General features: G+C 41.2%; 1 protein-coding gene across 4 annotated transcripts; it reads left to right on the top strand.

Moving 5' to 3' along the window:
- The first annotated feature begins 261 nt into the window (after positions 1–261).
- CIPC (CLOCK interacting pacemaker) lies at positions 262–12,780 on the top strand. 4 transcript variants are annotated; one of them, XM_064512265.1, is made up of 6 exons: positions 262–414; positions 1,919–2,011; positions 2,725–2,809; positions 3,442–3,616; positions 4,511–4,680; positions 8,045–12,780. In XM_064512265.1, exons 4-6 carry the CDS (start codon positions 3,544–3,546, stop codon positions 8,915–8,917), a joined length of 1,116 nt encoding a protein of 371 aa, XP_064368335.1. In that variant the 5' UTR covers positions 262–414; positions 1,919–2,011; positions 2,725–2,809; positions 3,442–3,543; the 3' UTR covers positions 8,918–12,780. The 4 variants fall into 4 exon arrangements, with proteins under 4 accessions (XP_064368335.1, XP_064368338.1, XP_064368336.1 ...); XM_064512268.1 differs by lacking the exon at positions 2,725–2,809; XM_064512266.1 differs by having other exon boundaries at positions 2,725–3,616.
- The last annotated feature ends 1,565 nt before the right edge of the window (positions 12,781–14,345 follow it).

Raw genomic sequence — 14,345 nt, 5'->3', positions numbered from 1 at the left:
CTCAGGGGCCCCGCGCCGCTCGCACGCCTGCAGGGCGCGAGGCCCGCGCCAACGGCGGCCGCGCCAACGGCTCCCGCCCCGCGCCCGCTCCCGCTCCCCCTCCCCGCAGCCGCAGCGCGACGCGGCAGCGCAACGCCACAGCGTCGCCTGCACACGCGGACACGCGCCGCAGCACCTCTCCCGCCTACCAACGGCCGCGACCGGGCGCATGCGCACCGCGGCCACGCCGGCTCCAGCGGCGAGCGCGGCCGCGGAGCGCGGCGGCTCGCTGTGCGCATGCGCGCATGCCGAGCCTCGTCAGGCAGCCTTCCTCTTCCGAGATGGGCTTGTTTAGGCGATGAGGGAGGGTTGTGTCCATGGTGGCGGCAGCGCGCATGCGCGGCCTGGCGGCACTCGGGTCCTGGCGCCCTGCGGGTAGGTGAGGGGTGGTCTGGTCCGACCAGGCCCGGTCCGCCGGGGCGGGGGAGGGCAGCGGGGGCTGGGGGCTTAGGGCCCCCTCGCCTCGCTATCCTGTGGCTGCGGCCCGACCGCCGGGGCCGCTCGTCGCGCCGCCGCGGCCGGGCGGCTGCGCGGGGCCCTCGGCTGGCGCCGGCCGCCTCCGCGCCGCGCTGCGGGCCCTGCCAGCCCTGCGCGCCCGGCGGCGGGGCTGGGGCCGGGGGCTCAGCCCTCGCCGGCTGCGGCGGCGGGCGAGCGCCGCGAGGCGGAGCCGGGCCGGGCCGGGCGGGCCGAGCAGCTGTCTCGGGGGCGCGGCGACCCCGCCGGGGGAGCGCAGGCCGGGGCGCGCATTTCGCCGCCCGGAGGAGCGGCCCCGGCGGTGCGGCCCCTGCGGGGCTCGTCTGACTTTTTTTTAGGGGGAAGAGCTGTGCCCGTCTGGCACCCGTCTGTTCTCAGCTCTGCTCTTCAGCGATGATCATCGGCACATTCCCTGTTCTTTAAAAAAATCGCTCGTTTTGGAGAGGGATAAGTAACTAAGGGAGGGACTTAAAGCTCATCTTCCAGTTAAACCAGTCTGTACCACGAGTACTCAATTAAATCTGCTCTCTTAGTGATAAGAGATGGTGGAGCAGGGTTTATGTTTTTTAATATAGCTAAAATGCATGCTGCTTAAAACATGTAAATGTCAGTAACTTCATCTATGATACAAGTATATACTTTTCGTACTGGATTTCCTGATCGGAAATCAAAATTCTTTGATAAGACTTTATCAAATGCTTCTGTTGATGGGACACAGAGCAGGATAGCTGTGGCCTAGTCCGCAGATGTTGCTCTAATATAGTTGGCTCTATCTCTGTTAGCACCTCAGCAGACGTGACTGAAGATAAAAAGCAGAAATGAGACAAAATACTGAAGTTCTTTTTTGTTGAGCATTATTCTGCCTGTCTTGTAGTTTTAGAGGCCATCACACCAGCATCTTAGCTCTGTTACCTAATGTGTAGACTTCATTACTGGAGGTGTCAGGTCTCAAGAACTTGAGCAGAATTCTAACAATTCTTCTTTTAAGAAGAAACTCACCTTTTGGGGTAGATTATTCCAGAATGTATCCGCTGCGATATTGTTAGAAGTATCTAGCAATGGATACCACCATTAGTGGACTGTTGGTCTGACAACTGTGCGGACTCCTGAGTTCCTGTATTTATATTTAAATTTATATTTAAATTTATAGTTCTAACATGAACCACAATTTTAAAGGGTTGTTTTAGAGGAAAGTAATTTCTACAAATAGTATTAGACCTAATTTCTATGGTTCATCCTGTCATCTTTCAGGTAGCCACCATCTGCGCTACTTTCTTTAAGAAAAGCAGAAACTTTATTCTGTCCTGTTAGAGTCTACCTAGACCTTAGGAAGCAGCTGAAGGTTGTGAAGAGTACTTGGTATGGGAGGCTATAATGTAACTATATTTTTTTCTGGTTTTCATAGCTTTTAGTTTTCAGAATGAGAATGCTGGAAGGCTAAAGGTATGGGAAGAAGAGGCGTTTCTAAGGCTGTATCTCCATTAGGAGTGCTTTGCAGGTATAGTATGTGTTGCACATTTAGCAATATGGATTTCTCTAGCCCCAGCACGTTCTCTGATCTCGAGATATACCTCACTCTGAGAGTGAAACAAACTAGCAAAAGCAAAGCTTTGTGGGTTCAGCTGCGTTTATGGTATGGGGGCTTGTCTGCACAGCTGACCTGTTTGAGGATGCAAACCCTACCCAGGATAGCTAAGTTTGTAAGACAGATATGGCCCGAGCAACCTTAATTCTTGAACAAAATGTTGTTTATGAATAGCTTTTAGTTTTGCCTTTTTGGATAGAGAAATATCTCTAATGCATTAATTTTCTATCTACATTTCATTCTTTGAATCACTTGAGATGCTTCTACTTCTGAAAGGTCTTCGATTAATTCACCAGCAGTGTAAAAAATTTAAAATACACAACTGTCCCACCTCACTAAGAGGAGTATTGATTTAATTACAGATAACAAACTTATGCTTGATAACTGCTATTTTATCTTAGTCGCCCATGGTTCTGAATTTCAGAACAATCAAGCAGAACTGGGTATTACACTTTTGACAGTTTAATACAATAAATTAAATTCCTATCTTCCAACTTTTATGTGCACGGTAAGGAATTTTTAGCTTGTCTGGTAGAATCCTTAATAGGGTTGGAAGTTATTTGTGCAGAGTGTGCTTTCTGGATGAATCTATCAGGAATTACTCAGTAATTTTAAGTATGAAACAGTTCTACTTCAGGTAAATTCATAAAGATGACTGACCTGTGCTGTCTACTCTGACTTGCGTAGCCACTGAAGAAAGAAGCTGAGCAGGTGAATTCTAGCCTTTCTACCATGTCCATATCTTTAGTACTTCTAAAATACCTTTGATTTGTTGGTTTTCACAGCAATAGTAAAAATGGATTATAGAAGATCTGTACTGTATTTCTGCTTCAATTAATTTCTTCCTTCCTATGCCATAGTTTTTTCTTTGAAGCTGCCCTTAAAAACTCAATATCCGTGTCTAATATGATATTCTTTTCTTGTACTTGGTGCAGAGGACTGAAAAATTGGATCATATAAATTTTCTGGACACTTTAAAAAATCAGCCTGAGCAGATGGAAAACATCAGTCCAGAAAGTTTTATGAAGTAATGTATCAGTTGATACAAAGGATTGTTGCCTATCTTATCCATTCTGTAATGGGTTATTAAACATGCATTGAGAGTTTTGCAGAGAATAGACAGTTTTATTGGCAGCCACTTGCTAACCTACTGTGTGATAAAGATAGCAAATGTGAAACTGGGAGTTTAATAGAATTCTATAGATTGCTTAACAAGTCTCACAAACCTTTGATAACCAGATTACTATGAGGGCAAACATAACCTTCTCTGTAATCTTATTCTGGTGAAACTTTCTTCTTTGGATTCAAGTGAAATCACTTCCTATTTCTAACTATTTTTATAGTTCCTCAATGGGAAAGGTGTTGAAAACTGCCTCCAGCACTGTGGAAGCATGGGCAGAAAATAGTCACCTATTGAGAACCTCAAGGAACTATTGGGTAAAGTGATGGAAATGAAGAGCTTGAACCATCGCTTCAGCATGGCAGCAGCTGAGTCTGACAAGGACTCCGGATACTCAGGTTTAGAAAAAGACTGTTTTCTTTCTGTTATCTTGCTCAGACATTGCTTTTGTTGGTAATATTTGACAAGTCTGTCTCTCTTTAGACCCTTGCTGCTTGTATCTGGTTTGCTGGGAGCCCGTTTGTGTGCAGTACAGGTTGAAAAATCATCCTACCATCAAAATTTTTGGAGTGGAGCTTTACATAGTTAAAAGATCATCCTGTGAATTTTGAATGGCATGGGAGTTTAAAATGTGCCTAACTAATTAATAGATGAATCTCATATTTCAGAGTGTAGAAGTGGGAATGGAAAGATCACTTCTAGTTCATTGCAGTGATGAATGAACTAGTGGATTATGCTGTCTAATGTCTCTTAGGATATGACCAGATCATCAGTAGAGCTTGATAAACTAGAAAGTAATTTTTATAACATCAGTAAAATATAGATGCAGTGTTCCATTTTAATACTCAACAAAACTATGCAAAGACTGCCTTTAAAAGATAAAAATGCTTTTGTGAGAGATACCTGACTTCCTAGGTTTGTAGACAGGAGATTTTAAGACACAATGACTGCAGCACAGGCTATGGCTTTAGCAGCGCAGAATCCTGTAATTCTGCCCTACATCTGGCTTTAGAGTTGTCCTCATGATAAAGTGCAGGCCCTTGGAGATTAAATGCAAAGGGACAGAAAGTTTGCTTGAGAGCAAGCATCTGCATAAGAACTGGCCTGAAATACAAAATCTTTTATTAAAGGGCATTTGACAGCTGTCGGTGTCCTAGTTTTAATGACATTTTAGAATCAGACTTTATTATTCTTTGTGACTTGATTGAACAGGAGCAGAACAATAGAACTGAAAGATGTTAGCAGGCATACTGCATGTAAAATGACTAACAGTCGAATTCTACACCTGGCAGATGGAAGCTCAGAGTGCCTGAGTGTTATGGAGCAGACGGACTCGGAGGACGTGCTAAACACACTGTGTTGGAACACAGAGGATGGGCCTTGGCCATGCCCAGTGACTACAAACAGTTCCTTTCCTGCACTTTCTCCTATGGTCGTAATGAAAAATGTGTTAGTTAAACAGGTAGGGAAGAAATAATATATTGGAAAACACTACATGTTCTTCAAAAAAAGTGGTTTTTACTGATTTCCTTTCAGAAGGAATGATACCAGTTGTTACAGTTGCAATACAGAAAGTAACTAGTGACTTGAAAAGCTCTGTTATTGGGAGCCTGCCCTTTTGAAGGATGGCTAAAATCACTGAGATGGAACAATGGGAAATGTAAAAGTTCTACTACATCTGCTAAACTCCTTTGTCTCAAAGGGACCCACACAAAATAGATCTTAGAATGCTGTGTAAATAGCATCAGAGATCAAGCCGAAAAACTCAACGTGAATGTATTTCTCCTTTTGGAAGCTGGTGTTTTCTTTTTGTGTGCTTAGATGCTAGAGAGTTTAAACAATAAAGTCGTGTGATTTGTTTTGCTTGCTAGTTCTTAAGTCCTAGAAATGTTTTATATGCAATGGGAAACCCTAATCCAAAATATTATAAATGTAAAAAATTAAATCTGTCTAAACTTGGCTATGGTATTTTTACTTCAGCAGTTGTTTCTCTTAATTACATGTGATGGCTCACGTTGTAACAACTACATATTTCCTGACTAAATCCTCCAATATCATGATGTGTGTTGCTCCTGCAGCATATCTATAAGACACTTAAAACATTTACAACAGCTTCAACAGAAGATGAGAGGTACAAATCCAAAGTATTGCCTTATTTTAAGACCTCTTGCTCTATGCTTGCTCATATTTTCTGATCAAAGTAATAGTTCTTCAGCCTTTTTTTTCTGACCAGAGTACTCCAGAGAATGCAGTGGAGTGGGGAAGGATATTGGCCCTAATTCTTTTTTTCTGAATCTAGTATAGCAACAAGCAAAACTAATTAACTCAATATTGTTAGCGCATCAGTGCTAACAGAGAGATGGGTTTCTGTTAGTATGTGGCAGATTATGCATTTGGGGGGGGAGACAGTTCTGATTTGTGTTGTGCTTTATTTTGACAAGAAACAGTTTTTGTTTATAGGCCAGGTCCCTGGATGTGTGGGCAAACTCTATAAACAACTGCTGAAGTTTTCATTTGGTAGGGAGTGGGCAAGCTTCACCTACTGATAGCCTTCAGGCTGGAGCTCAGAAGTGGAACGCTGATTCCAGCGGTAGTCTAATATTAAACTGTAGATCATGTTGCAGTCATGTTAAACTGAAGAATGTTTACTGCAATAAGCAAAAGCAGCAAGTCTAGATCAGAATGATAATGAAGCATGCATCTGCCTTTTTCTGTTAGGCCTAGTTACCCCAGGTGGTCATGTTGGACATCTTTTTAAAATGGTCTTTTCAACACAGTGCTCAGTTGGGCTCACTGCACCAAAAAATAATGCAACATTGCTAATTACTGCTGTTTATTCATTCCAGTTACAATTTCAATCAGTATTATCCTTCTGTTTTCATTTTGCATGACAGTGGCTGCTGAACCACAGTGATCCCACAGAGTAATGCTTACCTGCTGTTCTGATTTCAGAGTGTAAACAGCTAACAACAGTGTTACTAAAAAAACAAGCTGGGATTAATTTTCTGAAACATAGTAAGCTCTGTTGCAAAGTTTCTATAAGTCTTGTAAAAGTCTTTAGTGGGTAAGAAGTCATTCTAGACGAGTGACACTGATAACCACAGGTTATAAATTAGAAAAAAAAAGCAGAATTAATAGAATAAACATATCCTTAAATGAGATGCTGGATAGGAGAAAGAGCAGAACACAACATGAGTGGAAAGGAGAAGAAAGTGGATAGCAGAGAAAGGAAAAACAAGAGCAAGACAAACGGTTTGGTTAAATTGTTATCACAACACTTTTTCAACAAGTTTGGGCTCTGCTGTGCCATGCAAATGTACAATAGATGAGAACTTATCCCAAAATTTTCTCCTTAAGGCTGAATGTTCTGTTCTCCGTTTACACAGCCAAGGTATTTATATACTATCCCACTCCTAACGTCTCCAGATACTGTTCTTCTAAATATGTTTGTCCTTGCTTCTGTGAAAGAAGGAAATAATACTAACATTTCACAGGTGGTTGTTCTGTACCCCTATTCCATAAGAATCTTGCCCACTGAACCAAAGGAATCAGATCTGTGTCAGAGTAGGTAACTGAATCTCATCTCCAAGTCTCAGTGTCTTAATCAGTTGATCATATTTACTTTCGATGAGTATTAGCCCTTTGTTGGGGGGAATGGACTTCAGCAAAACATTTTATCATTTGCCAGCTTAAAATGTGCAAGGTGACTGGGGGAATGGAGATGGATTTCAGATGAGTCAGTATAGTGCCAGAAATAATAAAACGTCTCTGCTAGCTAAAAGCTGTGCCTTTAGCAAGCCTACCAGCAGCATTCTAAGTAGTAAGCTTTAGGAATTAGAAAAACAGCTGACAGTGTGTTATGATTATATTAGTATAATTGTAGTGGTGATGGCTTAAGTTTACAGGAAGTAAGACTTTTTTTTCAGGAAGAAAGTATTTCTTACTAGACCACTTGATCTGGTTGGAAAAAAGCAGGCATACTTATCAGCCAGGAGATCTCATGACAATCCCTAATAATATATTGAAGGAGGAGGTAACGTCTTGCAAAATTGATGTGTCCCATTACATTGAAGAATGTGACTCGTGGGAAGGACTAAAAGCTCAGTCACTTCTCTTGAAATAACGCTTTTAAGGCTTATCAATGCACCCTGTATTACCAAAGGTGTGGAATTAAATTCCTCTAAGCTTACAACACGCTGCTTTGCTTGGGCTGGTTGATATTCAGCTTTTTTTTTTTTTGAACTTCATGGTTTTAAATTTATTGAAACTGTGTATTGTATTTAAGACTGCAAGACTTGCTGAACAGCTGTCATCTATTTTAAATAACTATTTCAAAAGCTTGCTGTAAGAATAGAAATGACAGCTTTAGAGTTGCTGTCTTTCAAAAGAGAGGGAGTTTGAATTGTTCTTAAAATGTCTGTGCAGCATTTCTTTGACTCAGTTAAAATATTCTGTGGTTATTTTTCAAGGTTTCTGTGCAGTTGTTCTACCCCAAGTCTGGTAATAATTCTATACCAGCATCGTAGAATGTAAGCATATACTGTAATCCTCACATGTACAAATTCAAATTTAATTGTTTTTAAATGTTTCTGCTGTTCCATAATAAATGGATTATGGATTACAGCCTTGATTCTAGTGCTATATTCTGTTTTCAGAGAAAGGGAGGATGAGTTTGATGGAAAGCTGTTCAAAATGCATTATTATGAAGTGTGTGTATCAAATATTGTGAAGAACTGACACAGATCGTCTGTTTTGATTGAGGTTTTTTGCTCCTTTTCTACCATATAGTTGTAATAATTCTGTATTTCCTCATTTGTGCTTTCCAGGGGAGTTCATCACAGCTCCAGTCTTGGACTGTCCAGCCATCCTTTGAAGTGATTCCAGCTCAGCCACAACTAGTGTTTCTTCACCCACCAATCCCACCTCCCATTAACCCTCACCCTGTTGGGAAAAAGAGAAGTGACTCCACTAATTACCTGCCTATCCTGAAGTCTTACCCCAAAATAGCACCACAACCCTGCAAAAGAGATCACTCCTTGGATCTAGAGGACAGTGAGGAAACCAGTTGCCATAAACGCCTCTGCACAGAAGCAGCCAAGATGGAGACTTCTCCCCAATCAAGGAGCATGGGTTTTCCCACTAGTCCTTTTGCCCACCTACCAGTTAGCTTTAAGTCTGCTGAGGATTCTAACCAGCAGAGTTCTTCAACTCTGGTGACAAATGGAAAAGTGTCAGCTCTTCCCAGTTTTCATCATATTTCTGCTGACACACAGAAAGTCCCAGGTTTGGCTCCCCTTTTGCCTTTTGGAACCCTGCAGGCAACAAAGTACACCCCTCCTGAGACTACGGCACAGCATATGATGCAGTCTGCAGTGTGGAGCCCACCACTGGTACCAGAGGAGATTTGCACTACCCCTGAGCTGCTCTTACAACAACAAAGCAAGTGCAGACGCTTTCAGAATACACTGGTTGTGCTACGTAGGTCAGGCTTGCTGGAGATTACCTTAAAAACCAAGGAGCTCATTCATCAGAACCAGGTGACTCAGGTTGAGCTGGATCGGCTAAAGCACCAAACACAACTTTTCATAGAGGCAATAAAGAACAATGCTCCACAGTCTTGGGCGGAGCTAGAAGCATCTCTGACAGGATCAGATAAGGCTGATAGCAACACTGAAGATTCCACTTATCCCAGTATGTAGTAAAATGGTACATAGCTGTCGTTCAAGTTATTCCTGTTGCTCAGATTTCTTGTCTCAGGCTTTTACTTGAGCATTTTCTGAGTCCGAGACTTAAAAACTAACTTGCAAAGTGGCATGCCATTAACAGCTTGTCTTCAGAGTCAGTTGTGGGACTGGAATAGCAGGTGGGATCTTGACAGAGTGGGTACTACTGCTTCAGTGTAACCTTGAACTCCATGTTAACTCTGTGTGCTTCCTTGGACTTGGGAAGCTTAGATGTGCTCTGCTAGCATATTCCCATTCATGCTGTGAAAAGACAGTCATTTGCAATATTCTTCAAGCAAGCATCTTTCCAATCCCATCTTCAGATAACCAGTTCTGAGAATGGGACAGCAGAACAGGCCCCAGTATTGGGCCATCATCAGTTGCAAGTAGATGAAGGGAGGGGGGAAAAGGCTGGTAGGGTGGTATCTTTAGACTAATTCACTGTCCTTCGTTGTAGCAGAGAGTCTTTCTTTTGGGTTTATAACGCTTTTGAATTAGTGGAGATCTGCTTGTGCTGAAGCAGCATTCCGTATTCATTGCAGACTGACCAAAGCCATGAGAGTCTTAGGACCCATCTGAAATGTCTTGTTTCTGTGAGTCTATTTTTGATTTAAATCTGTAAAACTGGGTGTATGAAAATCCTGAGGTTGGCACTGGAAGTGTTTGTTCCAAAGCCATATTTTGTTTGCACTACCCATTAACGACTAGCAAGTGTACTAAGCAAGTGGCTTTGGATTTTTTTTGTAGCTAATAGATTAAACATTGACTGTTCTTATTTAAAAGACTGCAGTAAGTTTTTAATGTCGTACAAGAAGGTGTTCGTTCACGAGGATTAATTGGCAAGCCTAGTTAAACATTATTTAACCTATGTCTCTTTAGCTTACAAGACTCCTTTTTTTTTTTTTTTTTTTTTTTCCTGTGAAATCAGCTTGCTAAGTGTAAAAAATGGAGAGAAGTGAAGAGAAAAGGAGTATACTGGCCTGTGGCGAAATAGGTCTTTCTCCCATCTCCCTTCCGCCTCTTTTTTATTTAGAGAAATCAGATGAGTACATCTGTTTAAAAAAAAAAAGAACCCACAGTTTGGTTAATCTTCTTAAAAAATTGATTTATCTGAATTTAAATTTTTCAAAAATACTCTCCTTCACTTAAATTTGTATCATTCATAGCCTACTTGCCTTGAAATATAGCCAGCACCACAGTGTGCATAAGATGTTAGGCTTACTAGTAGAGATCCACAGCGGTCATGTTGCAAAAGCTGTTCTACAGACATTTTTCATTTCAGTTTATTTAGACACTTAACTATACAACAGTCCCTCCAGTCTGAAGGATTTTTTTCAGAGGCAGTGTGTAAGAAGACTTAAATGTCTTTCTCTAAGAAGGATAAGGAATCTGGTCGTTGATGGTGATATGATCGGTGTGTTCCTTTCTGCTTGAAAATGCTTTCAAAAAGTTGTGCAGCCTGGGTGACTGAATATTTTGATGCTCTGACACCTCCATCATCTGTTTCAGTTTCTTAAGAAATGTTGAAGTAGAGTGAATCTCTTAGTGCTGATTTGTGACTAGACTCTTTCATTTTTCTGAGGCCACCAGGAATTAATACTGCAAAAAGACCTTTGTTTTTGTAGTCTTCCTAAAACATGCATTAGAGAAACTGTAAAAGTTTTCCCTCTTGATCACCTTTTTAGACTCATGAAAAGAAGTTCCATATATGCCTCAAGAAGAGGAGAAATCTGAGTCGTATTTGCACTAGCCGTAGGCCTAAGAGAAATTTCCTAGCAGGATTTGCCCTAAACCCCTAGTTGAGCAGTAGCAAGCCAGCAGCAATGCCTTTCATGCTATCCTGCCTACCTGCTGAAGACTAGAGCAGTATGTGAATCCAGTTAAACTTTTCATGGACTGTTTTCTGTCATGAGTTTTTAAATACAGCTGCTACTATTGTGGGTTATAGACATCTCATAATTCACAGCGCAGCAATATCAAAATCCAACCAGAGAAACCAGAAGGCAACTTAGTACAGTGTAATGTTGGCCATATTTGATCTTGCTTTTTTAGAAGCAATTGTGATGTCTGCACTGAATGGCATTTGGCAGGACCGGTGTGACAGTACCTGGGGCTATTAGTGAAAGGTGCCTGAAAGACAGATATGTTTCTTCTGATCTCCTTACAGGAAGGAGAGGAAACAGTAGGAGACAGTTCCATTGATCGGATACCCGCAATAGGCCTAGAGATGAGGTGCTGGAAAACATTTAGGGTATCCATTTTTCTTTTCTCCGATAAAGCAAAGGGAAAGCAAAGCTGGCCTTGGAGGATATACTGTTCTCTGACATATGGGGACTCTAGCTGACAAAAATCACTCACAGCCCACATGTGTTCTTTCCCCTGACAGCACCAAGAGTGGGCTGAAGTTGGGTGAGCTTACAGCTGATGGGCCTTCCAGCTGGTGTAATTTGTATAAATATATATTCAATAAAGCTGTGAATGAAGTCCAGCAGCTGGGGTTAGAAATCTGTTACTGGGCATCAGTCCAGTATTTACCAAACTAGAAAAATCCAGTGTGGAACTATTATAAATCTGGGGGCCCTTAGGGAACATATCCCTAGATAACTACAAATCTTGATGCAATATTATAATGAAGGATGTTGAAGGACCTTAATGATAGATATGTCTTCAAATACCTTTCTGTTCAGTTTCTCTTAGCTGCCTTTATTCTTGGAAGCCTTGCTAAAGCTTTAAACAATAAGGGCTTTCTTGGCTGCAAATAAATAAAATGGGTTAGCTTGGAGCTGTGTTGAGAAAATTAGTTGACTAGATTAGGACCAGAATAGATCCTGACTCTGAACAGGATCTGGAAGTGGCCTAACAGAGTTGAGGAGAAACATTAGCCTCTTTGATTGGAAACGTGTAAGCACTGAACTTACAGATTTTTATTTGACCTTTGTGTTAACAAGGTAGCCTGGACACAACTGTACTGATCTGAAGAGTCATTTAGATTGCGTGCTGTGGCTTCAGTTGCTGCTGACAACTAGCAGGCAGGGTAGCTTGATGGGTCAGACAGACTCCTGTTTTTCTATTAAGTTTTAATAGATGTTGGTATTTTTGATTATTTTTACAATGTATTTTTTAAGATTCTACTGCTCTAGTTGGAACCTAAACATCATTTTCTGTACCTTTCAGTCCATTGCCAACTCTGACTACAGTAGCCTGCGAATTCCATTACAGAACATGACCTTTTTGCTAAAATTTTACAGAAACAGACTATGAAATATGAATGAAATAAAGTGTATACTGGAAAAGTATGTGGCTTATTCTAATGTTACACTGCAGAGTCCTCAATCTCAAAGCATGCTTTACATACAGTTCCACAGCAAAAGTGGGAGAGTGCAGATGAAAAAGTGATACTATGACACAACTCTGTGAAGAGTGTCATGTGAGCTTTAGCACCCATGTGAGCTTCAACAGTGACCTATGTATGAATTAAAGCGTTTCTAGGAGAAGCACAAAATAAAGGTGGGCTATACAGAAAACTAAAAATATATTTTAGTGGGTGACCATTGCCATAGATCTGTCATGACAGCCTGGAAGAATTTTTCCATCTCTTAACTGTTATCTTTGTGTGATGACTGTATATCACGCTCACAGTCTGTGCAAAGTAAACTCCTACACTGTACCTTAATCCTGTCAGCCAGATATACAATTTTACATTGTGAGGCAAAGATATAGATATCTTGGCTACAGAAAGAATTACTTCTGAGTGAAAAATCTCACCCTTTCTCTTGAAGGAGGACATTCTTAACTAAATCTGTATAATAACTTCTCAATAAAATACATTTTTCAAAATGTTTCAGTCTCTTCATGGTCTTTTCTTTGTTCAAAGATCAAATTTACAGTGAGAACTAGATGAGCATTCCCAGAATGCCCAGAAGCCTTGTGGATGGAGATCCCATCCTAAGAAGCCTCTTCATTCTGGAATGGGAATCTCATGGGTTTGTGAATCTTTTATTCCTACAGGATATGGGTACAATTCAAGAAGGAAATTTTCCAACAAGATCACCTCACTGTTTTCTGGCTAGCTTTTCCTTTGCATCACGAAGTCTATCTGCATGATGTCAGGCCTATTCATCCTCATTTTACTGAGGCCAAAAAGGCAGATTGCTGCTTTCAGGTGCACTGTCTGTCATGTTTTTCTTTCCTTGTGTGACACTCAAACAGCCAAAAGGGAGCAGAACCCCACCCAGATGTGGGCTGAGGAATCTCCTGGCAGGCAAAGTTTGTCATTCACCAAGGTAAGTGTAGCTGGCTGTTATTGTTTGCTTTCTTGTAAGTCCTGTCACAGAGATGGGGTGGAAGGCCTTCCTGTGCAGTGTTACACTCTGGATGTGTCTAGATGACGCCACCTTTCAGGCAGGGTTATATATTCAGCTGTGTAATGCAGCTGTATAGCCCACAACCGTATTGCATGATTTGACACGCATGTGACTTCTAATTCCTTTTTAAATTCGTACCTGCTTTAAGGTATGTCCTTGAGACAGATGTAACTTTTCCAAATTAAACTCCTGTAATCTGATTCTGAAGGCAGAAGGAACCACTGTGTGTTTAGTCTGCTCTCTAGAGCAGTTTCGGAGACATCCTCAAATTCTTGTTTGAACTAAAGCATGTATTTAGAAGAAACATCCAGTCTTGATTTGAAAGCTCCTAGTGATGAAGAATCCACCCAAATTGTTCAAAAGGTAATTGCTCACTGTTAAAAATGTGCCTCTTCTATTGAGCCTGAATTTGTCTGCTTTCAGTATCCAGCTGTTGGATCTTTTGCCTTTTGTCTGCTGAACTGAATTGCATGTTGTGACATTGCTGTTTTCACTGTAGGCATTTATAAACTGAGCAAGTCACTCCTCAGCTTTCTTTGTTAAAGTAACTGATTAAGTTCTTGATTCTTTTCAATCCTTTGTTCATCTGCAGGGCTCTTCTTTGGATCCTTTTAAATTATTTAAATGCATTTTTTAATTGGACCATGAGTGCTCAAAGCAAAACAAGATTGCTAAAAGATCTCTAGAATATCTAACCCTTCCTACTGCTACTCTTGCTTCCTTTTTATAGCAATCTTGGCCCTGGCACCAGATTGCAAGTCTAAATCATCTTTGGATCTGCTGTTTCTGAGGTTAGTGGACCACTGTCCAGTGAGTATGTTTCCACACTCTTTTGAATGCAGTCTGCAACCAGAAAGTGAGACAAATTGTTTTTGGTAAGTGATCAGTCTGCTTCCCCTCTCCAAATTTTGTCACATGTAGTTTTTATCAGTAATTTTATGTTTTATTCCAATTATTAAGAATAATGTTAAATAATGTTAAGATCGAGAACCAATTTTATACTCATGCTAGGATGACAGTAGAAGATAATTTGATGGGTT

Source organism: Dromaius novaehollandiae, chromosome 5 (assembly GCF_036370855.1).
Source record: "Dromaius novaehollandiae isolate bDroNov1 chromosome 5, bDroNov1.hap1, whole genome shotgun sequence".
Lineage (NCBI taxonomy): Eukaryota > Metazoa > Chordata > Aves > Casuariiformes > Dromaiidae > Dromaius > Dromaius novaehollandiae.
This window is presented reverse-complemented; position numbering and strand designations above follow the sequence as displayed.